Below are 18297 nucleotides of genomic sequence, written 5' to 3' on the forward strand. Positions count from 1 at the left end.
GCCTGAAATGTCCTTCGTCCAAACACCCTGGCCCTCAAAGCCACTTTCAGCCGAACCTGGGACGCCATGACAGAGTACTACACCTACAGAGGGTGCCATACCTTCAGTTGCCGCCTGGAGCCCATACTTGCCACTAAGGCCGACTACATCATTAATTAAGAGAGCTCAGACACACAACAGTTAATTATTCTTTATTTCACACGGGTGTGCTTACAGTTTAGTCTATTTCGAGTCCAGTTGATCAACAGTTATACTTTTTTTTAAATATGTACATAAGTCATAACCAATGCATTTATCTAAATTTGAGTCCTCTTTTTGTTCAGCATTCCCTGGCTACAAACATTGAATAACAATTATTACCTTCTAATAAGTTTTTTTTTTCCAATCCGTGCTCTCCTATTCAATGGAACTTCAACTATAGTGATTGCTGGATTACAGAGTAACCATCCTGCTGTAAACAAGGATGCCTCGTATCTGCATTACTGTTTGTAGTAATGAAACAATTAATTTGTACACTTATGCTGAAATATGGGGGCTTTGGTTTTTACTTAGGAAGTAAAAAACATTTGATTGATCTTTATGCAGATGACCTTACACTGATGGTAGAGGGTAATTAGGACAGACAAGTAATCATAAGAATCTAAATTTAACTCTCCGATTTTGGTACATTTTCTCTATTTTGGGGATGAAAATCAATGCGAAAAGACTTCCCTTCTTCCTATTGGTAGATGGTGTGCTGGGTCTCGAATAACGATTGGAGGTTGTAAAGTAGTTGAAAGCGTAAATATTTTGGGGGAAAGAATGGGCGGTAATAGCTTTATGAAACTAAACTCTCAAGCCAACCTGTGGTGTCAGACCTGGAAATGATTTTACTTGCAAAAGAGAGTACACCTGAACAACTCTAAATTAATTACTCAAATGATTTACTGTCGGTAGGCGAGAGGCTCTTATTGAAAGAGGAATCGTGGTTGAATAGATTATTTTATAAATATAAGATATGTCCTTGCCCTGAAGAGACCTCAATCTCAACTAAAAGGAGGAATATTACTACTCTCAAATATTTTACCATAAATTTATATAAAGATTTTTACAGACATGACGTCCAAGCCTCTGTTGGAATGAAGGAGATTCATCACTGAGTCATCCATCTATAAGATGTTGATGTTTGGTACGAAATATTCCATCGATGTAGTGACATTGCAATCCATGAACTGGGCAAAAAAAAAATGTATGGAGTAAATCACCTGTTTTTGATTCCAAGAGTACTATGGATGTAATCTGCCAAAATGGAAACAGGAATTCCTTTTCCGAAAAACTCCAAAAACAACCGAGAGAACTGGAAACGATTGCCATCAAAGAGGACGTTCTTACATTTCATGATATTGATCACCAATCGATTCTGAATACTCGAAGATTCTACAACCCTCTCCAGGGATCAGCAAAGTGGCATCTTCCAGTTACTCCTTGGTATCTGAAATTTAATCCTTAAGTTTTGAAATCTCATGTTGCGTTTCTTATCACTAAGGAATACATAAGGAGCTTAGATCTTCCTCAAAACATGGGAGAGGAGGATTATGCGTTCTCTTAAAGGTACCAATGACGGTTGGAAATTCACCTCAAAATTTCAGATATCGACTTAGTTGATTAGTTTTTCTATAAATATTGAAAAGACTGTGGAAGAATATATAACGATATCAAACACGATTTTGTTTCCTGTCCACTATTGAAAACTATAAAGGATTTTATATTTATGAATTCCAAGTATATTTTAAATTTTGAGCCAAATTATTGCGAAGCATTTGTCCTATTTCGTATTCCTTATAACAGGAAGCAGATGAGGAAAAAACAATATTTGTGACTGTCAGTAATTGTTTAGGATAATTACGTTCAATTAGGTCGTCAGTTAAAGGTTATTTTTTTTATTTATTGCAATTAATCAAAAGAGTGTTGTTGTTGACAATCGCTAGAAAAGTACCAAAAAAAAAAAAAAAAAAATGGGTAGAAAAATATTAATAGTCGTGGAAAGTGTATAGAAAACATGTATAGGCATATTGCATATATATCATACTTTCTAACTTTCATGTCATTGTAAATAACAATTTAGCTTCGAAAATCAATATTAAGAACATAATTTAATCAAAGAAATGCAGTTGTCAAAATATTGTAGAATCATTTTTTTCATAAGGCAAACATAAATACATTAACATGCATGATTAAGTGGCCATATACAAAGTATTTTAACAAATTTTTGGGATTTTTGCTCCCACCCTCCTCACTGTTCGCTTTTGGTACACATTTCTTTAGCCCAATCTTCCCCTCCTACCTCCCTACGTTCATTGTACATAGCTCCTATTCATATTAATTTTCAGCATCACGTATAATTTTACTTATCAAACATAGCCAAGGATTTAAATTGTTGTAAAACAAATCATACAAATTACTAACAGATTTAAGTTAATTTAAAAGGCCCTGCACCGGCTGCAGATGTATTAATCTGTCATGGTGTCCCAGTGCTGGCTGATTATAACTTTGAGGGCCTTGATGTTTGGATAATTTATACTGCATACCTTCTGCAGTCGAGTGTGTTCTCATCAGGGGTTTAGGAGGGCCAAAAGTGTCAAAAAAGAGTTCAAAATAACTCAAATATATGTCTATATATAAGTCATATATATATGCAATTATGAAAATCCAATGTAGAGTGGGCAAAAAAATCAAAAAAAACAACAACAACGAAAATCAACATGCTAATCTTGACAATTTGTAGAATGTTTTGGATTAGAGGAAGGATTTGATCGATGATGAAAAATGCATAAATAAAATGACAATTAACATTACAATTAGTTTTAATTCTTTATTTTCTGTAAAAAAATTAGGTTTTTTCCTTAAACGCATAATACATAGTACTATTACATAGTAAACTCGTGAAAATGTATTATTGAATAAATAACTAAAAAATAACACTTCAAGTGGCTCTGACGTTCCGTTGCTATATCTGGAATAGCTTGTATCTTAATAAAACTCGTATGTTAATAGACATTTTTGCTCTGAATCCACATCGTACCAAAAATAATATCCTATGTTGTGTTACTCATATGCCAAGTTATTACTTTATCTATTTCTCTATGTTAGCAACTAAAAATAATCGAAGGAAAGAGGGGACAAGACGGTTGAAATAATAATTAAACCAAAAAAGCATGTATTTAAATAAAATACACCCACTTGATAAAAACGCAACTAGAGATGGGACTTTTATTCAGTGCAAGGAGAATAATAAAAATTCCAATTAGACGGCTTTAAATTATCTGAATTCAAGTGAAAATTTCTTTACCATTTATATATTTGTCACCTTTTCCCTCAAAGTCTCTTTAGTAGCAACTACAAAGAAACATAGTCTACTAATGAGACTAAAATTGACGTTTCTACTCATATAAACTCAGAGAATGACATATACAAATGGGCTGTGACTCACTATTCGATAAATACTGCATTAACTCTACTTTATTTATGTAATACGTGTATGTACATAATTATGAATATTATGGAAATAAATTGCTAAAAAAAGGGGGGGGGTATATGTCTTCCCTGAAAGAGAAAAGCCTTGCTTCTTTTCTATTGAATGCATGTTAGTGTACATTTCTACTTTTATGGTTATAAAATGATTACATTATGAAGTATTTATGTATTCTTCTCACATTTCATTTCGACTATTTGTATATTACTGTTGTATAAAATATATATGTATCTAGATATTAGTCACTCATAATACTTGACCAAAGTAATTTTAATTTTTTTATTCTACGACTAATCTAAATAACATTTGTATTGTATGAATAATTGAAGAAAAATAATAATAACATATAATTAGGACTGGTTCAGTACACTAAACCCACTGTTCAGTACGAACCGCAGTATCGTGTGGTCCATTAAAATCCGAACACATTGAATTTGAAACTTCCAAAAGATGTGATTTATAATATAACGATAGAATTTGAACAAAATTAAAAATATAAATAGATGCGTGTCCGAGGTCTATTAATAATGAATGCAGTAACCCATAGTGGGAATGATGCCCTCCAGGTGGCGGACGGAAGGCCTGGTACCGGATGCGGATGTATTAATTTATCATGGTGTCCTCAGGACTGTAGGAGCGCCAAAAGTGTTAAGAAGGAGCTCAAACGAACTAAAAAAACTAATTCAAAAGAGTCTTAAAATGGAGGAGATGGGGTTCTTTCATTGCTGGTGTAAAAAGTGACCTCTCCATCCTCACAAGGCTCTTTCCACCCACTTTTTCGATAGCTATCTGGATAGTCTTGTGTGAATCCGTCAGATCTCTTGTGTGGGTCCTCATGGACTTGAGGGGATTAGCCGTGGCTGTTTCTTTCACTCTTGCGGGTCGATTTTGGGAATTTTGATAAAATTATTCTTTATCTCTAACGTCTTGGACTTTTTGGAGTTGAGCAAATGGAAATTCGTCGATCACGTTCGAGTGTCCTTTTCTGTGGTTGTTCGTAAGCTAAAGAGCTCAGATTTGTTTCATTTTGTAACTAATATATCGAAATATTTATTAATTTCAATAACACATTAATTATTGAATAAGTAAGTGTTCAGATTTCAATGGACAACCCGGTACACCTGTTAACAATACAATGTTAGGTATGGTATAATTGAGAAGTGTTTTTTTCTTAAATAGAATTAAAGTAGTTTCGTAAAATTTTTCGATATTTTATTTTTTTAATAAGTTGTTTTTTGTTATAATAATTTTCAAGTGTTGTTTTCTTATGGGAAAAATTCGGACATATTGAGTGAGAGTTTTTTTTTATATTCTCCCTATACAAAATTTAAAAAGTGTATTTTATTATTATTATTATCCCATAACTAAAGAGACTCTAAGGAACGAGGCCACAGACATATCAATGATAAAAAAAAGTATCAGCTTGAATTATAATTGGCTTGATATGGCATAAATCCCTCTATGTTAATCTTATGACTTGCATCATTGTTAGAAATTGGATTTATATAGAAAAATATTACAGTTTTATTTTTTTGGCACTCTATAAAAGTCCCATAACAGATCCTTTTTTGATCGAGGTATGTTTAAGGCTGAACCTGTCTTAAGAATAAGTTTTTGATTCATTAATATTTTAAACGACATGTAAGTCTTTTAAAGCAGAGATCAGGTAACTTTTTTAGCATTATCCCAAAAGAACTTGCAGTTGTATTAATTTATCCCAAACTTGTATAGGAATATCTACAGTATTATATACATATATTTTTATTATTTGGGGGAAGGGGAGGGGCTATTTACAAAAAATTTCAAATATTTAATTTTTTCAAAAAAGTTTCCCAAATTGACAGTTATTCACTATTAAATCAAATTTTTTCGGAAAAAAACAAAAGTCAAAGATCCAAAGAGCTATTCACAAAAATTAAATTTTTATCCCTAATTTTTCGTAAATTTTTTTCATCTTGACCCAAAAAATGTAACTATAATTATTTATTTTTCTGAGGGATGGAGCTACCACCCCTCTTACCTATCCCTTTTTGACGCCTCTGTAGTGGTATGTTGTATATTTGTTTATTTAATTTAACTCTACGATGTAGTACTCACATCACCCACAAAATTTTATAATTTACACCTTTTAGGGTAATTTACCCCTGTTCTCTGAAGACTGGTCTAAAGCCAACATTATGCCCGTGCTCATTAAGAGCTCCTTGTTAGCAGCTGCAGAGGCTACGTGGGTAAATGTTCAGCAAAAAGATAAACACATAAAAAATATATTGATCAGCCTTAGGACAATATCAAATATTTAAAAAGGGGAAATATTTTTTGTGAGATTGTATTTTGGACCCCTTTGTGCGTATGTATTTTACATTACAGTCATTCTTTGTCTGTATATAGTGAAACCCTTTGGGCTGACTCTTTTTGTGGCAGCAATACGTACAATAATTTCTCATTCAAATTGATTTTTTGTTTTAATAATTATTTTGCTTAATGGATAAAACGTAAGTAAAAAAAAATTCTTTATTTCATATAAAAATTTTACTTGTATTTAACGAGTTGTTTACGGTTTCTAAGTATTTTTTGCTATCCAGTTTTCAGAAATGCAGTTTAAATGTAAAAGAACAAACAAGAAACCTTTGTTTATGTTTGGAAAGGAACACCGCCTGGATTTTTCATTTTTTTTATGCCCAAGGTGTTTATTAGAAGCATACATAACTATTGGTATTTTATTAAGAAAAGTAAATTTCTGTCTACAACGCCTACAGTAGAAATTTCTGATTCAAAAAATTAATATTATGTCGATATTTGTGCTAAAATATATTTTTATTAATATTATACCACTAATTTTGTTCTGAAACTTTTATATTTTCAATGAGGAATCCTTGGTGTAGGGTCTCTTGTTAACAATAATATATGGATATTTGACGTGGTTCTGGACACCCAGATCAATGATACTGGCCATATCCTTGCAAAAAATAACAAATGGAACCACAAAGGGATAAGTACATATTATATAGTTGATTAAAGGCATGTAAATATAAAAATTTAACAAATTTGAGTTGAATTGACATGGAACTTTTTTCATTATTTCAAAAAAAATAAAAATAATAATAACAACAATAATAAAAAAAAATATATAAAATGATTTAATCCCAATTAATAAAAAAATTATTTGTTCAAAATTAATATAAATGCAAATTATTTTTTTATTAGTTTGTTTATAAGAGCGTCATTGATTGTCAAACAATCTTGAGAACTTATTAATGACTTTTTTTTACTGGATGCTCCGAACAAGTGGATGAAAGAAAAACCCCATCTAATTATATTATGTAACTTTTGTAAAAGCATTGAATCCTCAAAGAGAAAGCATTTCATAGTAGTATGTTTCCTATAAACAATTTCTCTTCAGTAGGTTCTTTCTTTTTCATTCTTGTAGGATGACCTAGTTATAAAAATATCTTGATGATAGTATTTCATCATCATTAATTTTCAATCTCTCTTTTTCTTTTGTTAGACTATAAAAGATCGTGTTGCTTTATATTTAGTAGCTATAAAATATATTAAAAAAATTATAATGTTCCATTTTTCATAGCATATCAACATATGTATGCTGGAAAGTTTTTTTTTATCGAGATCTTATTATTTTTCAAAAATAAAAATAATATAGTAATGGTTAATTGACTTCGATAGCAGGAGTTGTGTGCCGTGTAATCTCTATATTTTAACAATCTTTTGCTAGCTAGCTAGTGAATATTTAAACAAGACCTGAATTAAATTAGTATATCAAAAATGTGATTTTCTTAAATATCTAAGCCTTTCTTACAAAAAGATAAACGATAAACTAACGAAATTGGCAAGAACTTCCCTAACTGTTTAGACTGTTTTTATTATTTGATAGGTGAAACATTTTCTATAGAATAAATAAATTGAGCCAATAAATCGGTGTTCAGAATACTAATAAGAAAAGAGTAGAAAAAAAAAATCAACAGTTGACATTAAAACACAAAGGAACTTTTGTTGTTTTAGAGATATTATGTTGACATTTTTCCAGCAAATCATTGACAATAAAGTTCTAACAAAGACATAACTCCCTTAAAAAACGATACAAAGTAGATCATGAAACTAACAATAAGGAAAAACTATTTTTATTCAGTAAAAAATTTATAAAATTTCATGGTCTGTTTTTACAATAGTTCTGTCTTTGGTTTGAGTTCTATTGTCAACGATTTATTGTTCATTTTTATATGGATTCCATGCACACTCCACTTCAATAACTTATTGGGGGAAAAGTAATTTCGAAATTCCCGCCACTCTTTATTAAATTAAATAAATCTTGTTCATTATAATTCACATCAGATCATACTATATGGCGTTCTAAAAGGTGTTAGTGTATACTACAATCGCTTTTTATTGTTCTTGGCTGGTTCAGCCGTGAATTATCATGCGTCGAGAATGAAGTCTTACAGGAAGAACTTTGTGATATTTTACATTTTTTCTACATAAAAGGGAAGAACACGTTAAAAGTGAGCAGGATAATTTACGATCTATACGGGGACGCTATTCTATCAGTTCGTGTTGCACGACAGTGGTTTGCCAATGAGCCAATGAAAATTGGTTGTGCGAGTGTTTTGCTAATAGGGACAAGGGGTTTTACTAGAAAGGCAATATGAAGTTGGATTCTTGTTGATAATAAGTTTACTAAACAGAACGAGGCATATTTGGCTTAAATCGGATGATGGTAACACTTTCCATAAAACATTGAAATAAAGTGAAAAATACAAAATTACTTTTCCCCCGATCCATTATGGAGAATAATGGTTAAAAAGATTTCATTGATGATAACTGAATAAATGCAATAGATCGAATATATTTTGACATACATAAAAATGTATAAGTTGAACCAAACGCTATACGTGTATAAAATGAATTAATTTGCGTGATGATAAATTATCGTTACTTATACGATCTATTTTTTTATTAAGCTTAGTTGATATAAATATTTTTTCCCTGAAAATAAAAAAAAATGTGATAAATCTATTTTTTAATCTTTTATTTTCTTAACAAAAAACTTTATTTATAAAATATATTTTAGAAAAATTAAAACATACTAAAGAAACTGTGTACCTTAAAAAAAAAACTTACCCGTCTCTCCAAGCCTGAATTATCAGCATTCCATGCGATGACAGGAATTCCCAGATAGCTGGCAAGTTGTAGAAAATATTGAGCAGAGGCAGTAGAGCGTCCAAATAATTCACTGTTTGTCAAATAAAGTATCGCAGCGACTTTTTTCTTAAGAAAATTTTCACATAAATTTTCTAGAATTTCTGTAATTAAAAGTCAAGACATTGAAATAATTTAATACAAACATATGTACAAGAAAAAAATCCTATTTAGTTTCAGAAAGGTGTATATTTTTAGTCATAAGTTATAGTACAAAAGTAGTTACAATTATAGTAAGATGAATAAATTTAAGAAGATTTATGTATGTATATCTACTAAAATTATACTACAATTTTTAATTTAACTTTTAAATTACATTTACTAAACGTTTAGTAAGGTTACATGAGTATCAATAATTACACAAGTTAATATTACTATTCCAATCGATGTATTATAAAATTTAATTCTTGAAAAAGAAAAAAAAAAGAGCACAAGATAACTTTTAAGCATTTAAATTCTTACAATAAAGTAAAAATTCCAAAAGAGTAACTATATATATTTAAAGTGAAAGAGAAAAAAATATATTTAAATAAAATTATTATCTTTAATAAAGTATTTTGTATTTTAAATATAGTTTACCAAGTGATCCATTAAAATATAAACACTTTGAATTTAAAACTTGAACAAGATTTAATTTATTAAATAACAATAGTATTTCAACAAAATTAATATTATAAATAGATGTGCGTTTGAGCTCTCTTAATCATTCATGTAGCCACCCTTAGCTTCATTGAGGTGTTCTGGGTGACAGAGGAAGGTCTAGTTCTCGCTGCAGATGTAATCCGCTGTCATGGCGTCCCATTACCGACTGACAGGGGCTTTGTAGGCCTCGGTGTTTGGATGACATACACTTCAGGCCTTCCCCTCGACATGAAACCATAAGGTGTAGTCAAGGGAATTGGCTTCAGGGGTGTAGGAGGGCCAAAAGTGTCAAAAAAGAGCTCAAAAATACTCATCAAAAGAGTCTTAAAACGGAGAAGATGGGTTTCTGTCATTGCTGGTGTAAAAAAGTGTCCTCCCCATCCTCACAAGGCTCTTCCAATCTGGTGTGGAATCCTGATATCTCTTGTGTGGGTCCTTATGGACTTTAGAGAATTGGCTTGGGCTGTTTCTTTAACTCCTGCGGGTCCATTTTGGAAGTTTTAATAACATTCATCTTGATCTCTCATGTCTCGGACTTCTTGACGTTGGTGCTGGAGACACCCAACTCCTTGGAGTTGAGCATATGGAAATTCGTCGACCACGTTCTGCTGTCATTTACTCGGCTTGTACGTAAGCTGAAGAGCTCCGGTTTGTTTTATTTTGTAACTAATTGCTTATACCTTAATATATCGAAGCATGAATAAATTTCAATTACTCAATCTTCATTAATTATTGAAATATTAAGTGTTCAGATTTCAATGGACCACACGGTAGTTTATAGCATAATATTGTATATATGCTTTGAATTTCTTTTTGTAATCAAAAAACTTATACCTGACAAAAAACAACACCATATTTTCTATTACAACCTTTTCAAAATTTAATATGCATTATTGAGCCAGATCTTTTTGGTAGTCTGGGTAATAATTGTACCCGTAACTTCTATGTGAAAAAGTTTAGTATAATACTTGAAAAAAATGCCCACCCTGTAGGTGATTACTCATCAGCGGATAAAGTTATAATAAAGTATTTGGATTCACATTTATTTTTAGTTAACCGCTTTTATCTAGGTGTTTGTTATATATATCACTATGGAAGGGTAATTTTGAGTTTTTTGTTTTAGTACTTAAAAGTTTTTATGATGTCATCACCTGTTTGGAAAACTCAGCATGGAATGCTTAAAATTCCGTAATATATTGTTATAAATTATTTTCTTCCCACACTCCCATTCACATCTAAATTTCTGCATCAAATTAAAATGTGGGTTAAGGGTGTTGTAGTATTATGAAAATGATGTCATAATATTGATGCCAAAATAATAACATAACTTGTATCTAGTCATAAATTATTTGTATCTTCCGAGGTTTGTAAACTCTTCAATCTTTTATATTTTCAAAAACCAAGACCTAATTTTTTCTTAATCTCTTTAGATATTTTGTAATCACTACTCAGGTTTAAGTGTAATTAAACTACGAACTCTAACTTGACTTGGATTCGAAATGAAAATACTCGCTATTCATCATTTTTGGTCTATGGGTAGATTTTTATTGATGTACAACATATGTAATATATATTTTATACATAAACGCAAGGGAAATTTGCTTTGTTGCCAACATACGTATACATTTTAATGCTACATTAATTTCCTTTTCACTTAGCTTTAACAAGAGATGCATGTTTGCCAATTAATAATGTTAAAATGTTTTAAAATAACGACACTATCTACAAACGCAAAGTTGAAAATGAGGTACTAAACACAAAACTAGTATGGTAAATGTCCTATTAAGTTACATATATATGTATAAACAAATAGTAAATAATATATATTTACTATGTCAAGCCTTTTGATTGTACAAACTCTATCAAAATATAAATTTTATTATTAAGCAGTATAAAAAACACTGCATCATATTAAATTCATGATTGTATATATAGCTCAGATTAGACTTGAGCTCAAAGACCAGACTCGGGCTCGTTTATTTACTCATTAACATAATATCTAAACAAATGGGAATTAGATATCGGATGAACTCATTCATTTCCAAGCTCTTTAAATTAATATTATTTCTCTTATTTTATATATATTTAACCTGATATCTATATATAAAATATACATTTTGGGTAGCAAATTTACAAACCTTGCAAAATATTGATATAATAAGTTTAGACACACTTGCAATTGGACACATATAAATTACACATTCTAAATTATAAAATAAAAAAGCGATAATCTGGAGGACTAATAAAAATCTCTCGTTTTCTCATCAATTTTTTTAGTAATTAAAAATATTTAGTGAATTAACAATTTACTTTAAAAAAAATCAAAAGAATAAGAAAAAAAATATATTTAATATTATGTACTTAAAATTCACACTCTTTTCTGCCCAGCATACTATTTATCAATATATTTAGTAGTGTTTTAAAAAGAGAGTGTAAAATCAAACAAATACAATAAAATATAATTCTGAAGATTTTTATAATGCTAGAATAAATTATACTTACACTTTTATGCATAAATTGAAAAATGGGAGTACTTTTTCTTTTTAAATTATTGGAAAAAATTATGATAGCAAAATAGTTTCCATAACCTACATGATGAAATTAACATCAAATAGGGAAAAAAGAAACGCTTGAAATAACTTTATCGTAAAATATGCTCAATGTGTAAAGTTTCATGATAAAAGTCGAATGTTTATGATGCAAATGTGCAAATTAAATCACATACCAACTATAAAGTTATTTGGCCTAGAATGGCTTAAAAATATTTTTTTTCTTCAGTAAAATTATCGAATAATTATTAGATAATAAATGAATGCAATGATCGAAAAATATGTAGCTTTTTTACGATTTATAGTATGTCAAGATAGTTTTCGTTACTCATAAATTATAAGTACAAATATATTATACATACATTTATGTACAAAGAATTACCCAATCTTTATACTAAGATTCGTATCTTCCTTCCTATTATTGCATTTTTAAGAGTTTTTATTTATTTATTTGTACTAAAAGAGTAAGTATATTTATTACATTATTTTCTGTTTCTTACTATGGATTTAATTACAGAGAGTTAGAACATAAAGTAAATTTGCGTTTTATGCATATCTGAGCTTTATTTAGAGACTTAAATAAATACTACATCCAGGTGCATACACAATAATTATATTATTCAGCCGTCTGCTTTTTTTTAGGAATATAATTGTTTCCTTAATCTTATTTGCTGTTCCTGTTATATCATTCCTCAACTTACAACCTATTAAAAAAACGAAATTATATTTTTAAACAAAGAAGGGAGTGCTTTTAAGTACTCTCTGTTATTCTTGTATTTGTCCGTATGAATTTTGTTACTTAAAGATGAGGTCAATATGTAAAGATATTCCTATAAATAATTTTATTATTTTTATCATTAAAAATTAAAGAAGATTTTCAAAAAAACGTAAATTTTCAAAAATGTAATAATATGGGGAGGGGGATACATAAATTTTTTTGTAAATTCTTGAAAATTTGTTTGTGATCAAGTTTTATCAAAATGTATGTTTTATATTCATAAGAGCTTAACATTTATACAAAAAGTTAGAAATGGACCATTGTAAATCAAATAAGTTATAATAATTCATTGATCAAAATCAAATGATACACATGATATTACTTTTGTTATTTAAATGATATGTACTATAAATTATTATTATATTTGACATTATGAGAAGGTATATTTACAAGATAAAAAGTTGTACATAATATCATGGTATATTAAGAAATTATTTTTCCATGATTAAGCACTTAAACCACACTAAATATTACTTGCATGAAGAAATAGCTACACATATGTATGAAGGTAGGTCGCTTTGAGGGGGTCTTATATATCTTATTAAATTTAGGAAATGGGTATTAGGACAAGATTTTTATTACAAACTATGAGCTCGAGGGTGTAAGTTTCAGAAGTTTCACAATTAATACAGGGATGTGGAGCAGTAGATTTGTAATGAATGTTATTTTTCTTATTAATATAGGAAGGTTTTGTGATTATTTTAAGACATTAATCCCTTTGTTCATTCGTTCCCTTGTACATAACATAAACAAACTATGATAAACATTTCGTCCTCTCATCATCATGAGAGGAGTAAAAGCCAGCGTGTCTCAGATCTCCTAGATGCTGAATTTGAGTGGATGCAGATTATATAAAATGTTAAGCGTTCCGGGAGCCTAGTTTTCAAGGTGAACAAGATGAAGAATGATGGAGAAGACCTCTTCAGGAGAGCAGGAAGTGAAAGGCACAATTTAAAGAGGGGTCTAGATTTCCTGTCCAAGAAGATCCAGGAGGAACCTACCAAATCGATGAATGGCCTTGACAATGACTTTCATGGGTCTTCTGTGAAGTGCACTTCACTACCTTGTACACATTTTTAAAATCATGAAAAAAAAGATGACTCTTCATATTTTTATCAAGATTAACTATTTATAAGGTTGTAGAAAAGAAAAAAAAAAACATTATTGTTTCGCTCTTGATACATAAGATGAAAATAACCCAATATTTTACAGAACCATTTGATATTTATAGGTTAAAATAACGATCAAGTTACTCAAAGCATGCAATTTCTGATCATAATGTGTAATAATAAAATAAATATTTAAAAAATACACAAAATATATGTAAAGTTTTATCTGAACTGGGGAATCTCCAAAATACGTTGAATCATCCTGAACCTTGACATGGAGTAGTCTTTCATAGCTTCACTAATCTTCTGATATCTCTCATTATGATTTTCTAAAATTTTGATTTTTGACCCAATCCAATATAAATATTTATGACTCTTAGTATTGTAATAAAAGATAATATTTTCCAATAATATCCTGATGAAGAACAACTTTCTTTATTCAAGTCCAATTTAGATATAATTTTTATTTTACCTTTAGAAAATCGTAAACTAATCACAATAATATGAAGTATTTTTATTTTTATGTATGTATGATGTATAAAAAAATATCAGCAATTAATATTTGATTATATGTATTAGGAACTATGTTTTGTTATTCGATAGATATGTATACCAATATTTGTTATTTTATAAAAATTTTATCAGAAAATAATTGGATCCCTCAAGTTCAACTATTTAAATAAACTTGTGAACCATATTTATGTTCTGTTGTTCCCTGTTTCACTTTTATCAATTATGAACTCTTTCATTAACAACGTTATCCCGTTAACATCAAAATCTAATAAGAATTATATTGTCAGCTGTCAATTTTTCAAATATTGTCTCCTTTTAATGTTTTGACAGTTAGTTTGTTTAATTTGAATTGTTATTTTTTCAATAGTGAAGATTTGCCGTTGTAACTAGTATAAATCAATTTACAAGTTCAAATTAGTATGTGTCATACTGTCTATTTCAACTACAAAATTGGCCTTTTTAATTTTCAACTATTAATTGATGCTTTCATTCCTTTATGACTGATTATAATTCTATATGTAGTTATTAGAAATGATATAACTATGGATTTTTTAAATTTATAATACCCCAGACAATACTTATCAATCATTCCATTTTATATATTTATCACCAGTAATGTATATTTTCATCTCATTTTTTGATTGCAACTGACACATAGCAACGATTGATATAATAATCTAAGAATGTGAAAGAATTACTAATAATAATTAGGTCTTTCATGTTTTTTTTTTTGGTTTTTTTAAGAAAAATGCATATTCATTTTTGTCTTCCAAAATAAAAGTTTAAATGGTACTTTTTCGTCAATTGTTGGTATATTGAATGTTATCTCATATTAGTGCCATAACAAGTTGTTACTTATTGCATTGGTAATATTTTCTTTCAAAATAAAAATAAAAAAAGTACTAAAATAAGGGGGAAGTAGCTAATTTTTCCCAACTACGGAATGATATTTCAATTATGTAGGGAATTATTTACAGCTTAACAAGAGCTAAGTGTAATTTAGCCAATCAGTGCTCTTAACACTCATAAGGCAAAAATAAGCTTAAAAATTGAGAGGAATAAGCCAAATACATAAAGTTTAAATATTTTTTAATGAACTGTCATTGTACAAAACGTTTATTGATTGAAGTTAAATTAAACCTTTAATATGATTTAAATATGAATATAAACCCAATATACCATATATCCATAATTTTATAACAAACAAATGATTATGGACCTTTATTTTTTCTCTTTTTGGAGGAAAAGCGGATAAGCACCATAAAAATATTATTTTGATCTCCGTAGATTATCTCCTGTTTAAATTAGACTATATAACTTTGCCACCTGGATATTGTAAATGTCTCCTTTAGTTTTTTAATACTTTCATAAACAGTAATGTAGGTAGTTGAGAGTAGCTTTGGAAACTGTATTGCAGTCAAGTATATAGGTATATATCAAAAAGTCCTTTTAAAAAACTATATTTATGCCATAAATTTTAAATAAAATAACGGAGATTTCCATCTTATCAAAAATGCAATCAACATTCATACGTAAAATCATTTTCATATTGCTCAAGATGTGAAAGCTTATGTTATATGCTTTATATACATTTTTTAATATATGTAAAATCAGCAAAAAATATTGGATTAACAATTTTTTTTATCTTACTTCATCAAAAAATTACGTGATCAAAAATTAATATTTAGGAACTATGAAATGAAAAATTAAGCAGTATATATGGAGATGCTCTAATTGCTTCTTCGAATTTATTTTGATATTATTATCATTTACAAACATTAAACTAAACATTTATTGATCTTTCTTTAAAAATATTTTGAAAAACTTAACTAATATAATTAGTAAATCTTTTATGATTTCCGAATAGTTCAACATTTAAGGTACAAGTGGTGTTCGCTGCCCTTAACAAATTTTAAATAATTTTCCTTATTTGTTAAGAAATATATGTACCAAATCGGTTCAACTAGACAGTACGTCATTGCCTCTCTTTAGAACGGGTTAGATGGATAAGTAGCGATTAAGTATAGGTAAGTAAGCATTACAGTATTATAATTAATCCATCTGACCTACGAAATACTTTTGAAGTCAATATAAATAATGTAAATTTATTTCTGTAGGAGCAATCGGTAATCAAAAACATGTATATTGATTTCGGGAGAATAACTTCCCTCTAGCTATGCTATATTGCTCCCTCAGATATTCTATGACTTCAAACGCTAACATATGACTACATAATTTAGTGATTAACTCAATTTAACTCCTAAATTAACCCCAAATAATTATCATTATTAATAAATAAAAGTTTGTCTGGATATTTCCCGATTACTCAATTTTATTCTGAGAAATAACATAGTAGCCACGAGCATGTGTAGCTATCCTTCAGTGCGTCATATTTGACTTAAGATGAGGTTTAGCAACGAGTGTGTGGAGCTAAAGCTCAGCCCGTTATATTAAAAACAAGGGAGCAAAAATATTTAGGATCCTAAGGATTTGTTAGTATGCGAGTTTTTTGTTGTTTTTGGAAACCTGAACAATACTTTTTTATTTTCTGAAGCTGTTATTATTATTCTCTCATTCTTGAGAGTAGAACATTTAAGTATTGAGTAACTACTTGTGAGTGTTTAGTAATAAAAACTTAGACACTAAGGATAATTATAGATTATTATCTATAATAATAAAGCAAATCCATATTTTTAAAGCAAAGTTTGTCTGTTAATCGACGCACAATAACTCCAGGCAATGCCAAGTACTACTGTAAGTTTTTTCATAGAATAAAAAAAGCTTAAGAATTTAAACAAATACTTGAATTTTAGAAGAAAACTAAAGAATATTTATAAAATTACTCTTAGGTTTTAAACTCAGAAACGACAACTCAAGATTGGTTCTACAAATTAGTAGCCACTCTCTAAGAGCTGTAGTTCTACTGATAGTTGGTCATTCTCGAAAGTATCGAACAACTCATAGAAATTTGCTTAAAATTAAATAACGCTAACTGAAACTAACTAGCCCTATTTTTAATCTACAATATTCGAGTAAGTTGTCAAAGTTAAATAATATTAATTATTTTTTCATAAGCATCTTTAATAGCGTATGATCAAACTAAAACATTTATTATCCGCCAGGTAGTATGACAGTCTGAAGCTTGGGGACGTAACAAACATTTTTCACAGCGTCCTCTACGTGAGTAAAATACTTATATTTTGTATCAAATAATATTATCATTGAGCAAGTTGTATTATTTTGCCACAAACTGTAACTTTGTGTACAAACTATTATAAGAAAATAGTGTTCATCCTCCGATTAGGGAAGTTCAAAATAATTTTCACCTTACACTTTAAAATCTATTAGCAACTTTTATTGTTGCGACAGTCTATGTCCTGTAATTATTGAACAAGCACCTACATGAAAAATATTAATTGTGTATTTATTAATGTTGAAACATTATACCGTTATAAAACCTTTTATATTTAAATATAAAAATTAATGTAAAAGTAAATATTCTAAATGGAATATTCTTTAAAATCCTTCTAATGATTATTTTCATTTCATTTAAGCTAATGAGTTCTTTATAATAGTTTAAAAGACGTGTCGGCTTAAAATCCTATCAAAAAAGATATTATGTAACTAAAATATATATTAAAAAAGTAGAAGTAGAAACAACTTTACTTTCAATGAGGGGAACGATTTCAAGTAGATATATATCATACTTGACTCTCTTTATGAACATATTACAATGTAAACCTCTTATGATTCTTAATTTAAAATGCTACAAGAAATGAAGGATATCACTCTTGAAGTTTTCATTTGATATACCTAAATAATACATATGTATTTATATTTGCAGTATGGTCTTCTTTTTTAAATTTATTTGATAATAATTTCTATAACTATTGCATAAAATACAGGGGTGTTCATTTTAAATTATTGTCTGTATAACGAAATCTTTCTCAAAGTTCTTTGAAAAAGAAAAAAAGAAAAAAATAC

The 18297-nt window shown here is 28.9% G+C and overlaps 1 protein-coding gene across 2 annotated transcripts in view; it reads right to left on the reverse strand.

Annotated features, from left to right (window-relative positions):
* Nucleotides 1–18297, reverse strand: part of LOC121120175 (NMDA receptor 2) — a 164638-nt gene that overhangs the window by 50441 nt on the left and 95900 nt on the right. The window contains exons 3-4 of one of the 2 annotated variants that reach the window (XM_071889694.1): nt 8645–8826; nt 6163–6165 (exon numbers count right to left, since the gene is read on the reverse strand). In XM_071889694.1, coding sequence (XP_071745795.1) covers nt 6163–6165; nt 8645–8826 — 185 coding nt within the window. Of the gene's footprint in view, nt 1–6162; nt 6166–8640; nt 8827–18297 lie in introns of both variants that reach the window. The other variant, XM_071889693.1, reaches the window with a different exon arrangement.

This window comes from Lepeophtheirus salmonis, chromosome 6, assembly GCF_016086655.4.
Source record: "Lepeophtheirus salmonis chromosome 6, UVic_Lsal_1.4, whole genome shotgun sequence".
NCBI lineage: Eukaryota > Metazoa > Arthropoda > Copepoda > Siphonostomatoida > Caligidae > Lepeophtheirus > Lepeophtheirus salmonis.